Source organism: Dioszegia hungarica (genome assembly GCF_025882075.1).
Source record: "Dioszegia hungarica strain PDD-24b-2 chromosome Unknown MKK02contig_6, whole genome shotgun sequence".
In the NCBI taxonomy this organism is placed as follows: Eukaryota; Fungi; Basidiomycota; class Tremellomycetes; order Tremellales; family Bulleribasidiaceae; genus Dioszegia; species Dioszegia hungarica.
The window spans coordinates 346,240-359,722 of record NW_026515768.1 but is presented as its reverse complement, the minus strand read 5'-3'; the positions used below and the strand labels follow the sequence as shown (position 1 = coordinate 359,722).

The 13,483-nt window shown below is 56.9% G+C and overlaps 5 protein-coding genes across 5 annotated transcripts; 1 reads left to right on the top strand and 4 right to left on the bottom strand.

Moving 5' to 3' along the window:
- Positions 1 to 785: 785 nt before the first annotated feature.
- MKK02DRAFT_31440 (uncharacterized protein) lies at positions 786 to 2,293 on the bottom strand (the record flags this gene model as incomplete). Its single annotated transcript, XM_053088292.1, has 4 exons — positions 786 to 1,502; positions 1,539 to 1,654; positions 1,697 to 1,800; positions 1,950 to 2,293. The coding sequence occupies 4 exons, from the start codon at positions 2,291 to 2,293 to the stop codon at positions 786 to 788; spliced, it is 1,281 nt and encodes a 426-aa protein (XP_052947670.1).
- An 897-nt stretch (positions 2,294 to 3,190) lies between these two features.
- Positions 3,191 to 5,916, bottom strand: MKK02DRAFT_35945 (vesicle-mediated transport-related protein; the record flags this gene model as incomplete). The annotated part of the gene is made up of 11 exons (XM_053089310.1): positions 3,191 to 3,580; positions 3,627 to 3,797; positions 3,845 to 3,973; positions 4,028 to 4,599; positions 4,644 to 4,858; positions 4,912 to 5,058; positions 5,105 to 5,176; positions 5,225 to 5,453; positions 5,505 to 5,567; positions 5,619 to 5,744; positions 5,895 to 5,916. The coding sequence occupies 11 exons, from the start codon at positions 5,914 to 5,916 to the stop codon at positions 3,191 to 3,193; spliced, it is 2,136 nt and encodes a 711-aa protein (XP_052947669.1).
- A 309-nt stretch (positions 5,917 to 6,225) lies between these two features.
- On the top strand, positions 6,226 to 6,719 carry MKK02DRAFT_42269 (bola protein; the record flags this gene model as incomplete). The annotated part of the gene is made up of 3 exons (XM_053091910.1): positions 6,226 to 6,454; positions 6,516 to 6,643; positions 6,693 to 6,719. 3 exons carry the CDS (start codon positions 6,226 to 6,228, stop codon positions 6,717 to 6,719), a joined length of 384 nt encoding a protein of 127 aa, XP_052947668.1.
- Positions 6,720 to 6,813: 94 nt separating this feature from the next.
- Positions 6,814 to 8,615, bottom strand: MKK02DRAFT_35944 (putative methionine aminopeptidase; the record flags this gene model as incomplete). Its single annotated transcript, XM_053089309.1, has 10 exons — positions 6,814 to 7,015; positions 7,101 to 7,261; positions 7,323 to 7,549; positions 7,617 to 7,677; positions 7,734 to 7,910; positions 7,960 to 8,051; positions 8,146 to 8,271; positions 8,330 to 8,389; positions 8,446 to 8,498; positions 8,551 to 8,615. The coding sequence occupies 10 exons, from the start codon at positions 8,613 to 8,615 to the stop codon at positions 6,814 to 6,816; spliced, it is 1,224 nt and encodes a 407-aa protein (XP_052947667.1).
- A 346-nt stretch (positions 8,616 to 8,961) lies between these two features.
- MKK02DRAFT_35953 (RAM signaling pathway protein-domain-containing protein) lies at positions 8,962 to 13,080 on the bottom strand (the record flags this gene model as incomplete). The annotated part of the gene is made up of 6 exons (XM_053089312.1): positions 8,962 to 11,764; positions 11,797 to 11,865; positions 12,014 to 12,222; positions 12,277 to 12,474; positions 12,526 to 12,643; positions 12,707 to 13,080. 6 exons carry the CDS (start codon positions 13,078 to 13,080, stop codon positions 8,962 to 8,964), a joined length of 3,771 nt encoding a protein of 1,256 aa, XP_052947666.1.
- Between the last annotated feature and the right edge of the window lie 403 nt (positions 13,081 to 13,483).

Below are 13,483 nucleotides of genomic sequence, written 5' to 3'. Positions count from 1 at the left end.
CCTGGTTCACCTCGATCTCCTCTCTTTCGCTAGCCATCACCCGGCTTCCACCCTATTTCACCACAACGGTGATGCTTGCAGTTATCATTGTATCAGCCTGTGCCTTCGCGAACCATGAGCACGCCAGAGCGATTCGAAGACCAGGATATCGGTTCTCTGCTACGGCACAGGAGGGCAGATCCAAACACAAGGGAAGACGCGATATCTGGAAACTCAGAGATACCCTTGAATATAGCGATTTGGCTGTTTATTAACGATGTCCCAAGGAAGCCAGACCTTAACGCAATTGGACGTTGAACATCATGCCACTGTCTTCAGGCGTAGATTTCATGTACCCCGATGGGAGTGACGCGGTCACCGAAACCCTTCCGCGCATTGCAATACGATGCCAGATCGATCGTGACCGATCGTACTACCGTAGGTACGCCATACGCAGCATTATTGGGGTGGCAAATTGACTGCGACGCGTACTTATAATCTTGTCCAGGGAAGGGAATGGCATGGTGATGGTCTAGTCCTCAATCCGCTGAGTCATAATCGCGACGCGCACCTTGCATGGGAGTCCCACTTCTAAGCCGACCGGACTATTTGCACAGCAGACAATCCCTCAGTTTGCTGAGCCAGATTACCGACGTTGACCTTCCCTCGGATCCCTGATCCCCTGCAGCCGCGCCGCCCTGTAGCTCGTCTCTGAGCACTTCTTTCATCCGATGAGCACAAATGTAAGACAGCGCCTGGCCTGAGGCCGCCTTGTATGCGGTCTCGACATCCGACATGTCACACCATCAGGTCTCGTCGACAGTGAGTGTCGCTGCCAGATTGGATACCGCGATCAGCAGCCCCTCCCTGATGGTGGTCAGCAGCATCTTGAGGGCGCCGTCTCCATCCTGATGAAGGTGTGATACAAGAGTCTCGATATTGCGGACAGCCTCGTCCGGGGTAATGAACCCAAATCCGACTTCGCGCTCATATTCCCACTGGACGTCGATCGCATCCCCCTCCGGCTTTGGAGCGACGAAGGAGTCAGGGTCGTGGTGTTGTAACGACGGCTCGACTGGCAGCTGTTCCACGAAAGGCCGAAGACGCTCCCGAAAGTCGAATGAAGGGTACATTGAGAAGACAGAACGGCCTCCGACCGGTGGATGTGACTCGAGTATGGCCTTGGTCAGACCGTCCGGACTGCGGAGCTCGGTCGCGAGTCTGCTGATCTCTTTCGAAGAGGCCGCATATCGCGAGATGGCTGACATTGGACGACGTTCAGACCTGGCGACATGGGTGGCGCGATCGTCTCTGAGACGCCTAGACCCCGTTGTTGCGACCGCCGGCTCGGGAGCGAGTAGTTGGTGCAGCTTGTTACATGTGACCAGCGTGTCATTCAGCAAGGTGGCGCTGAGCGTAGTAGTGGAAAGGCCAGACATGAGGATGGAAGTGGCTCCTGGAAGAGTAGGGCTTGATAGTTGACGATTCGATTGACGGTTGAGATCTGAGACGAACAAGGCGGCCTAGGCAAGGTCGTTCTTCACTGGCTCCTGACCCACCGGCCGCAAGGGGGGAGGAGCAAGGGGGAAGGCGATCAAAGGAGACTTCGCGCGTTGAAATGCGACAGCATATGCATGCCACGGACTGCGGACTCCAGTACGTTCCATCAAAATGCCTACCTCATCAACCTCTGTGAGTCTGTGGCAAGTTCTCTCACACGAGTGGTGTTGCCATATGAATGAAGCAATTGAGGATGTGTATATGACAGTGTGTCTCAATCCGAAGTTTGCTTTGGAGCCTTGCGCCTCATCGACACCGAAGCTGTGATTTCCATACACGAGACATTCATACGCCCGCAGTCGCACGCGCCGCTATACACACAAATGATTCTTCCGCGATATTCAGTCCCCTACTCCTCAACTTTCTGACAGAGAAGCTTGTATTCAACAAGATTGCGGAACACAACGAACTCCCAATAGAGCGTATTGTCGGCGGGCTGAGGTTCAGCGTCGAGATCTGCATTGCGCCGGAGTTTCGCCGACCAGTGACTCAGAGCGGTCTTGAGATTCTGGGTGGTAGGCTCAGTCCAGTCCGCCCCTGTCGGCAAACTTGCACTCCGGGCTCGGGCCACAATGGCATCGGTGATGTACTGGAGCTGATCGTCCTCTGACTTGAGGGCTTTGCACTCGGGTGTACGGGCGATGCGGTCGGACATCCTGAAGGCATCAAGGGCTGCGGTCAACACTGGTTCCAGGATCGCTTCGGTAAGCTCTTCCACAACCTCATCTCCTACAGCGTTGCCCGTATCGGTCATCCACCGCGTGTCGCGCTCAGCCGAGCCCTCGTCAGTGACTTTCTTCGTGATGATGTCGCTGACAGCGAGCAGCAGATACCCTGACAACCTCGAGATGGAGTCAGACCTTTGCTGCTCCGCGTCCGCGTCAAGCCCATCATTATAGGGTAAGCCTTCCCCGCCTTCTGTCACCTGGACAAGGGAATGCCACACGCACGGCCTTTTATATTTACTTTGTATAACCCCCAAACCCCGGAACCCTGATCCCTGACCGCGACTGCTTTTCACATCGCTGGCCACATCTCTTCTTCCCTCATCCGCTTTTATATATCCTCATTAGCATTTCATGTACCTTAGTACTATCGCCGCGCAGTCATCCCTCATCCTCGTCGCCTCTTCCTGTGACACCTTCGGAGTCCGCATTGCTGTCAGACGCACTGCCATCGCCCAGGCTCTCTCTGAGCAGCTTGACGAGAGCGTCGCATGAGTCGGCGATCTCGGTGGGAGTCGCGAGCTCGGTAATCTTGGATGCTGACATGACCTTGACGTTGTTATGGTTGTGTGAACGGTGTGAGAAGTGGAAAGGTAAGCGCGGTGGCAAGGTGTTGGGTGTATGAATACAGAGGGGATGGGGGCACTCGCGCACCCTTGGGGAACCAAGCTGTTGGGCGAGGCAGGGGGTGCCACTGATTGTGCTGCCATAAAGGATTTTCGAGCACGCCATAGGGGCGTGGTAATCAAAGGTATAAGGCTAGTTGCACTAGTGTATCAGCGAGCTCATCAGCCGCTACAGCGGGTAGCATGACGTGGCCTGTCGGTAGTGATTTCCGGTGAGTAAGTGAGGCTTACAATCAGCGACTTGAGGATGTAAGCCATCTGCCCGTTGGTTCCCCTCACTTGACGACCCAAGCATAGCAATCAAAACAACAGATCCTCCGCCCCTCCTCTCGGCCTCGGCGCATCCGTCTCATACCCTCCTCTCCCCCCGCCCCCCGCCGCACCAAAGTCCAAATCCGCCAAATCGCCATACACATCATCCACCCCGCCACCGCCGCCGCCTCGCATCCCATTAACAGGCGACGCATCTGGCAGTGGTGACGCCGCGGGCATGGGCGAGGACGCCATATTGGCAGATCGGGACGGGATGGTGGGTGTTGATAAGGCGCCAGAGTTGGCGGAGGAGGTACTGATCGTCAGGCGGGCGAGGGCGGGTGCGGGTCCGGAGGGGGTGATCAGGTGGCGTTTGGACGAGGCGTTGAGGGCGGGTGAGTCGGGTAGGTATCGGGCTCGGGCGGTACGTATGAATGTCTGCGAAGTGAGCTTGAGCATGGGAAAAGATGGGCAGGAAGCTTACATTTGGATTCTTGTGGTATATACTACCCAGAGTTCCAGTGTGGAGAAGGAGCTGGTCCAGCATCCCCTTGTCCATCCTGTCAGTTTCGGTCGATATGACGGGTCGTTCCGACAGGACAATCTCCCTCGCTGCAGCCGGGTTGGAGGTTAGCAGGCGCCAGTACATGAAGCCCTGTCAAGTCAGCTCGGCTGCGCATGGCTGCGAGTGTCAGAACTCACCCTATCGCGCAGATCTGGATTTTCGGCTTCCTCCGTTGCCAGCTTGAGCACCTTCGGTAGCAGCTCCTGTGCCGCCGTCGGTCGTCGGATGAAGAGCTTGACCGTCGCTGTCAACAGCGCTAGTTGTACCTACACTGTCAGCTTCCTCATCACTTACACGAAGTTGTGCACGTCGCAGCTCACCTCCGCCGCTTCCTCCTTGAACGTAAAGCAAAAGTCCTCCAGCAGCTCATCACTATTCTCGATCCTATCCGCATACTGCCCAATAATCCAAATCATCGCCGACTTGGCTTCCGGCTCATCGAGCACATCCAGATTCTCGCACAGTATCCCAATAATACTTTCGTACTGATTAGGATACCGCCGGAAGATATCCTTAATCACCACGATCGCCTCTTGCACGACATAGGTGATCTTGGTACCCATCAGACCGAGCAGAGTTTGGATACACCGGTCCGCGGCGGGTGCGATCTTGATGGCGAGTCGACCGATCGAGCGGACTGCTTTCCGGACGAAATCGACGTCGACCTCGGACGCGTACTCTTTGAGCTCGGCGAGGACTTCGGCGACATTGTCCTCGCGTGTGAGACGGTACATGATTTCGAGCTTGGCGAGTTTGACGTAGATGGGGTCATTGTATTTGCAGAAGAAGACTTTGACTTCATTTTGCAGGATGGCAGGGCGGCGTTGAACGATGAGGAGGATGTTCCGGAGACCGACGTATTGCACTTCGGAGCCGGAGGAGAGAAGCGTCACTGCCTGTCAGCTGGCGCACGATAAGCTCGTCGACTAAGCTCACCTAATGGGGGACCCATCTTCCTCTCCAAGGCCCTAATCAAGACCTCGTCCTCCATATAGTTCATCAAGTACATGATGACCTTGATCGTCGTCAAGACGACTGCCGAGTTGGCGTGCTGTAGCCGCACCGATATTCGCTCGGCTAGCGTCTCGGCGTCCATATGTGATGTAGGAACGAAGGATAGGAGGGAGTCGAGGATGTAGACTTGCCCCCACCTATTGATATTAGCTATCAGTCCGGTGAAGTCATCGCGGTATCGGAAGCTTACTCTGAGCATTCTCCTAATGCGGCTACTAGCTTTCCTGCTACTGTCGCATTCAGTCGTAGCGAAATATCGGTACTCCGGTCGGAGATCTCCACGAGGGATGCTACCGCATTGGCGACTACCGTTGGATTCTGGTCCGCCAGAAGATCCCTGTCTGTCAGCTGGGCTCATATATTATCGGGCCATTCGGACTTGCCTCAACATCGCTACAAAGCCCTCCTTGTCGATGATCCGCTTCCCAAAATCCGACGCGTAAAGCTTCGCAACACTGGTAGTTCAGCTAGCGTACATCGTCAAGAAGGACTGCGCAGCTCACGCTAAAGCCGACGTCTTGCGGACGTATGGATCCTGGTCCTCCAAACCGCTCCTTAATGGATCGATAAGAGCCTGAATGATGGGAGGTAGAGGTATAGACGACATGGTCCGTATGGCCAGACCCCGGATGAGCGGATTCCGATCATGGCAGTCCGTCAGGAAGCCTGATATTGCGCCTGTGACCTCTTCAGGGCGGGATCGACCATAGTTGACGAGGTAGAGATATACCACTACTCTGTCAGCTACTATGATCTCCCCTCGTAGTATACCACCCAGCTTACTCTTCTTGATCTCAAGGACCTGGATGGCTAAACATTGAGTGATCTCTGGGAACAGCGCCGACACTGCGGGATCAGCTCGGAGCTCTATCACTGGGACGGGTCACCATAGCTTACTGTCGTTCCCCATCGTCATGTTCGCAACGACCTTCTTCAAGGCTGTCTTCTTCCGGACGAACCCCTTGTCCCGCCTGTCCCCGGATGCTCGAAGCTCATCTCTCAGCTCTTGTACCTTACCGCGGGCTGTTGAGTCAGCTATGCTGCCCATACATGGGCGTCCAAGGCAGACGATGCGGCCATTGGATACTCAAGACCCTCAAGGGAGGTCACTCCAGGTATTTGACCCCGGCTACCCTCCCTCAAAGGGTCCAAGCGGGGGAGACTGGAGCTCACTGAACAGCTTCGCGTCCGCCATGGTTTTCGACCTGGATGATGGCGCTTTTTTCTGATATTTCCAGCTCGACCTGTTGCGTATGAGGCGGCGTAGGCTGGGTGACGGTCCTCTGCGCTGGGTGTAGTACTGTGTGAGGCGATCAAGACAACAACATGGTCGAGTGGGTGAGGCACGCGCTGACTTCAGGTGGAGGGGCGGCCCAACTACCGTGGGAAAGCTAGATTGGGCGGGATGACGTTTTCCGCTCACCTCGACCTTGGCCACCACAACCACCACCTGCAGTGACCTCTAACTTGTCACCTCCTACCTGTTTATAGTGTATCCCTCAGCATGTCTGCCTCACGCCTAGCATCCAGCTCGCGCCTCCTCCTGACCCGATCTGTCCAGCCCGCAAGCCGTCTGGCGCTCCCGGTCAGCCTGGCTCGACCCGGACCCTCATCTTTCCGATCGCTCACCACCGCTCCATCAGTCTCAAAGCGGGATGCAGGGGAAGAGGGGATACATGCCAAGCTGGCGGCCAAGTTCCCAGGGAAGAGATTAGAGGTTCAGGATGTCTCAGGTGAGCTGCCATGATCTTTCCCTCCCCGAACAGGGCAGAACTCGTAGCTGACAATTCATAGGCGGATGCGGCAGTTTCTACGCCATTGAGATCTCATCCCCGGCTTTCAACGGTCTGTCGACGATAAAACAGCACAAGCTGGTGAATGAGTGCTTGAAGGAGGACATCAAGGGGATACATGGTTTGCAGGTGAGCTTCGGGGATCTTGACCCGGTCGATAGGAGCTGACTGGTCCTAGCTGAAGACAATACCGGAAGAAGCATGACGCCAGTAGAGATGCAATGACTTGATGCCATCTCTGAAATATGGCTGAAATACTGACTGATTCGCCCTCAGTTCCTTGCACTAAACTTGATAGCCTATTGACCATTACCAGTCACCTCCAACCCCTCCACGCCCACCGCCGCGTCCCCTATTGGCGTCGCAGCGCCTGATCCCCCATCCTCCTCGACATCCGCCTCCCCAACCGCCGCCGCCTTGCTCTTCTTCTTCTTTCTCTTTTTCGAAGCGGACGAAGCTGGCGGTGGTCGAGTAAGGATCTCGCAGCCTGTTTCTGTGATTCTAAGATCGTCAGTTTTCCCCCGAGCCTGGAAGAGCAGCCGAGTTCTCATCAACTCAAAAAATGGTCTCCTCGAACTGCGCCGACCGCCTGCCGTCCATCGTCACCGCCGTCCAGTCATCCTTCCAGTGATCCAGATTCGCCGTACCGAGGTTGATCATTGGCTCGATGGTGAAGATCTGCCCGGCCTCCATTCTGCCCGGCATCTTGGAATTACCGTAATGTACGACATTGGGTTGACAATGGAACTATCGGGTCAGCTACCAGCTCGATCTAAGGTCTCCGCAGCACGAGCTTTATCCAACTGACCATGTAATGTATACCGTGCCCCGTATATCTCCGCACAATACTGTATCCCTTGGGCTTGACCACCTCTTCAATCTTATTCCCAATCTCGCGATACGCCACTCCGGGCTTGCAAATGGCGATAGCGTCCTCCATTGACTTTTTGGTCGTCGCCATGAGGTCCATCGATTCTTCGTCGACTTTGCCGACGGGGTAGGTGGCGTTCAGGTCTCCGTGGAAGCCGCCGTGGACTGTGGAGTCAGCTTTCAGCCCTCAAAAACGAAGTTGAGGCTCGTCAAGCTAGAAATATATACGTACAAAGTGATACGTCCAGGTTGATGATGTCCCCCTCGACCAACTCTCTCTGATCTGGGATACCCTGATGTATCAGCTTTCTGCTCGCTATGACCTCGCCGGCTAGCCTAGACAGCTCACATGACAGATGACCTCGTTCACACTCGTACACACGCTCTTTGGGAACTTCCCATAGTTCAACGGAGAAGGGTACGCATCCCGCTTGATGCACTCCTCGTGACATATCCTATCGAGCTCGTCCGTGGTGATCCCCGGTCGGACATGCGATGCGAGGATATCGAGCACTTCACGGGATAGCTAAAAGTTATCAGCTGGCCCCGGCATGTGCTTGAAGTGGGAAGCTTACCCGGCAGACTTTCCGCATACCCTCTATCTCTTCGGCGTTGAGGGTCTTGACGGCTCTTTCGCGGGCCATCTCGATAGGGCTCTGGCCTTGTGCTAGGATGATCAGCTCTGGGCCCTCCTGGCCTGCGGGAACCAGGTATAATCGAGCTGCCTCTCGGTATCCCTCATGGGCTTGATTAGAACTCACGGTCATCCGCATAGTCCGGCCGCTTAATATGGGCAGGCACCGTCCTCTTTGCGCTCAAGGGATAATGTGGGCGGAGCGGTCCGGTGAACTTGTAGTCCCTCATATTGGTAGGTATAGACGAGTTCTCTGTAGGGTGTGAGCTGAGACTCGGCACACCTGGAACCGTTGGCATCGTTGAGCTTACTGTCGGTTTCTGCTTTAGCTGCCATTTGGACAATATTATGAATGAGCTTGTGCGTTCCCCCTGGACCATATCAGCTTCGTCCCGCCTTTCAAGTGTCTGCGAAGTATCAAGCTCACAGGTCCGCTTAAAGCAGTCCTGGTCGCAGAAGAAGGACCCAGGAATACCAAGCCTGATGCATCAGCTCCAGCTCGGACTCCGCTCCTCCAAGCACTCTAGCTCACTTCTTGCAATTCGGGCACTCGAGGCGCGAGGCCTCTTTCTCTCCACAGCCTGCGCAGATGGTCATGTTGTCTGTGTACGGTAAGATATTTAGGACGTTGGAAGGATGTCGATGCTCCCTTTTTGGCTGAGCTGGAGTTGTTGCAGAGCAAAAGTGCACGTCCGTGCGTCTAGTTTTACATTAATTAATATTGAGAGCTTGCTTCTGGCCCTTCGCTGGTCAAGCTATGGCCAGAACGACCTCTCTCCCCTACCTGAGCTTGAGATCGACGATGCTATATATACCACGATAATGCTATGATGAGATTATACTATGATCAAATACCAAGATTCCCCTTCCTCCTTCCTCCCCATCGCCTCATCATCCAGACTCCTCCCCTCGTCCCCTCTCGCCTCCAACCCCCCACCTCCCCTTATCTCACCGGCACACCCCCACCCGGCCCCGCCCTCCTCCTCGCCAACGCCGCCTGCCTACTGGGCAACTGCAAGCCCCTCAATCCCGCACTGGGCGGTCCCGCACTCCCCGCAGACGTCCAATTGCCCGATCCGGGCGTGATGGCCGAATGCGGCGCCAATAGGTCCTCAGTACTACTTTCGCCAGCTGCGCCGTACATCCCCATGCCCATCTGGGACATTCCCATCCCCATACTTCCCGATCGAGGCGTATGCGAGCCCGAGAGCGGCGCCGAGCCTGACCCCGACCCAGAATTTGACCCGGACCGCGTGGTCGAGCGGGAGCGGGACGAGAGGGGCATGGGGCTTGTTGAGCGGGCCGATAATTGACCGTGTCCGCCGCTAGCACCACCACCACCAGCGCCGCCCGGAGCAGCAGTGAGACTCCGCATAGACGCCGAAGTCCCAGGTCGGATATTCGATACCGAGAAGAGAATCGCAAATTCCCGCGTAAACTGGACGAGTCTCGCACAGCAGCTTTTGACGCCGGAAGGGAAGCTATGCGTCGCGGATATATTCATGATGAGCTCCGTGACCTTGACCACGGTCTTGACGAAGTTTTGCGCGTGCGTGTGCAAAGCCGCGTATTGGGAGGGAGAGTGCGGGTTTGCGCGGATACCCATGAGGCATTCGCGCAGCGTGGACGTGGTTTGTTCCGAGGAGGAGAGGAGGTCCAGGAGGTCCGCGTAGTGCCGGGCGGAGATGGTGGAGGGCCGACGAGAGTCATTGGCGCTGTAAGGGCCAGACGAGAGGCTGGACTGGGATGGAGATTTCTGGTGGCCTGGGGCCAGGGAAGGAGGGGAGGACGCGCCGACATCCTCGGCGATCCGGAGCCACGCGGTGAAGGCCACGTCGGTAGCGGACTCGATCGTGTCCAGGAGGTCTTCGTCGAGTTGGCCGGCCGAAGCGGAAGCGGAAGCGGGGGTCGGCGGGCGGATATCTATAGATGATTTCCGGGGGACGCCGTACCCGTTTGTCTGGAGCATATGGCTCGATCCGGAGGACGAGGACGGACCATGATGACCGCGACGCGAGTGCGAGTGGTGCGACGTCGTATGGAGCATGGCGATCGGTTGTAGCGCCGCAGTATGTTCCGGGGGCGTCTGAGGGAGGTTGATGGTGGAGCTATTGGATACTCCCGCTCGGAGCGCGAAAGGAGGATTAGGAAGCATCGTATCCAGCTCCTCATCCTCCAATGCGCTCAACATCCGCGCCTCCTCGTCCTCCGCATCCGACTCTTCTGTGCGCGGCAACAGACTGTTGGCTGAGCCAGACGACTTGTGCCGCCCCCATCCGCCTTCCGTGAGTGCGACGGGCGACCCCTGGCCGACCATCTGCATCCCCCTCTGCACGTCCTGCGTTGAGAAACTGCCCGCTTGTCGCCGGTTACGGTTACCACCGATGGGGACTCCTCTCCCCGCTGACGCTCCCGATCCCAAAGCAGTAGATACCGGCGTAGGCGACAAACTCGGATCGACCGCTGATACCGACTGATGCAGCGGCGATGTCCCCAGCGCTTTTTCGGTCCGCTCCGACCTCGAAGCGCTAGGTGGGGAATGCGATTCACCTCGCTCCGGGATCGGCGAGATGGGTGTCCGGCCCCCAAAGCTCGCAGAAGCAGCCATCTTTGTTCCGCCCCATACGGCCCGTACCGCCAATCCCTGCCCATCGCTGACCATCAACACCTTCAGATCCGCCAATAGCGGCGCAATCGCCGTCCACGAATACGACACCTCCGCCATCGAGCCGTATATCATCAAGAGGAGGGTCCGGGTATATCGTACATCCGTCCCCTTCAAAGCGGGCATCTGGAGCCGAAGCACCCCGACGACTTTGGCAAACGTGGAGATACTGGCCCGCGTCGCGTCCATTACACCGCGGATGGCAGAGACGGGCGGTGTCCCTCTGCGCGACATCGAGTCGAACCGGTCCAACGCATTGATGAGGGCCGCCATCCGCCCGCTGGCCGGATCGAGGACTTTTGAAAAGAGATTGGCGACCCGGTCCGAGACGGCGAACACGAGGTACTGGCGAAGAGCCGAATGCAGCTGGGAGAGGGCGAAGAGGATACCGCGGATGGCGTCGACGCAGCGAAGGAGGGAAGGGGGGATCGCCTTGGATATACTCGATACCGGCAGTGTCGACAAACGGCGGAAGTACGAATTGCGAGAATCATCGACGAGCGGTCCCTCTTGACTATTCCGCTTTTCCCCCATCGACAATTCCGGACCCAAGCTCCCCTTGACACGCCGAAGCATATCCGTCGACCCTTTACGGCTGAGCGTCCGCATCCTCTCCTTATCTGTGAGGAACGAAGCGGACGAGGGGGATTTGACCATCTCGGCCGTCCGAGGAGGAGTTGGCGTAGGGTTAAAGCGAGCGGATATAGGTGATTTAATCCCCAAACCGAGAGTCCGGACCTCGACGACATCCTGCCCGCCCTCGCGCCAGTCCGAGATGATTTTGGCGTGGCTCTGCCGCAGGTCCGGCAATGACTTTTTGCTGGCTAGACTGGCACTCAGCCGCTGGGTCGCCGTGTAGCTTGCGCCGCGACTGTGGCCCGCTGCGGCGGCGGGTATGGGCGGCGGAGGCGGGAGGTTGGTGGATGATTGCCGGGAGTGTGTTGATGAGTACGAGATGGCTGAGGTAGGTGGGGTGCTCGTGGAGGGCTGACGAGAGTGAGAGACGGGGATTTGGAGTGGAGGAGGTTTAGCGGGTGACGCCAGCTTGGCGAGGTTATCGGTAGATAACGTCGTTGAGCGGCTGCGATTCCCGATGGATGGCCGAGTCGATACAGGTTCTGGGCCTGGAGCAGGGGGTGAAGGACGTTCGGTCGGCTCCTCCCGGGACGCCCGGATAGTCTGCTGTGATGTGACTCGAGTAGTAGGCGAGTGGGACAAGTTTTCCCTATCCGCGGGCGCTGAAGATTCGCCGGTATATACAGTCTTTGCGCTGTCAAGCTCGCTGAATGGTCAGCTAGCTCTGGCCCTGACCTCTGAACACTTGACTCACCTTGCAGCTGCATATGTCGTCTCCACCTCCCCCTCCTGCTCCAAGAGCGTCTCCGATGCCTCCACCCTCTGCCTCATCCAGCTCTTCATATTCTCAATCCACGGCCTCAGATCTGCTTCCTTCTTCTTCGCCCGTCCGGCTCGACCAGACTCATCCCGCTCTCGAGACGTAGAGTCACCATCTACCAGAGCGCCCAGGACTTCCCTTGGCTGTGATCGTCAGCTGGGTACATACCGAAGCGTAAGAGTTTCGAGTCAACTCACTGGCCATTCGATAGGGTTATTATCCACTTTGAACACCTGAAGATCGTCAAACTTCGTCAAGTAGCTAGGCAGCGTGACGAGCTTGTTGTTGGTGATCGACAAAACCCGGATATGCATCAGTCGTCCAGGTTGATCGGGGAAAGCACGGAGCTGATTCTTGGACATGTCGAGGATATCGAGCCCGGGCATCTCGGTGAGCTGGGTTGTCAGCTGATGTAGGAACACTTGAAATCGGGGTTTGCAGCTTACAGCGAGAGGGAAGACTGTAAAGTTGTTGCCTTTCAAGTTGAGATAGCGGAGTCTGCTTAGGCGACAGAAGGAGTAGTCGAGCCCGTTATCTCGAAGAGAATTGTACGATAGTGCTAGTCTGAGGAATAAGTGCCTGTCCCCACACTCTAGACCTATCCTCTGAAGTGGAAGTAGGACTCACCGGTAAACACCCTTCCGATCCTGCCCCACCCCCTTCCTAAACACCTCGACCGCAGCCGGCCCGATCTGCTGTATTCCCCTCCGACTCAGATCCAGCGTATTCCCTCCGTCATTTGACTTCTTGAGCGCATGACGGATCTTATCAAGCGTATACGTCTCATCTCCCTCTTCTTCTTCCGCCATCACTTCCTGTGGCTGCGTGTCCGAGAACTGCCCGAGAGTGGCGTCCGTCCCGACCGACATGGATCTGACGAATGAGTGATCCCCGGAGCCGCCAAATTCCCGGACAGGAGACGTCGGCGAGTCTTCCGCACTCTCCCGCAGACCGCGGAGATTCCTCACTGCCATAAAGACATCCCTTCCTTCCCTCGCCATGCCTTGTTCGCCCTGCATCACCTCGGGCGATAAGGGTGAAGCATGCGACATGCTCCGCGAGAACTGGTGGTTCATTCCACCGCCGCCGCCATACCCTGGATTTGGGTCGACGAGGCGCGGTGATGCTCGCGCACCGGGCACAGCGGACGAGTTGGACCGTAAACGCCCCGTATCGCCGGTATTGACGCGCAGCGCCGAGCGCGGGGGGATGGACGGGTGATGTGTCTGCATTTGGGCGGGATGGTGCGGTTGTCCCGACGCGTATGGAGCGAGATACGACGACGAAGAGGAAGATGGTGCGTGTTGACCGTTAGGCTGGAAGTGTAGAGGTTGGCCAGGAGGGTAGGGAAGGGATAGGTTGGTCGTTGAGGAAGACGCGGAGGCGGTCTGGTGATACCCCATG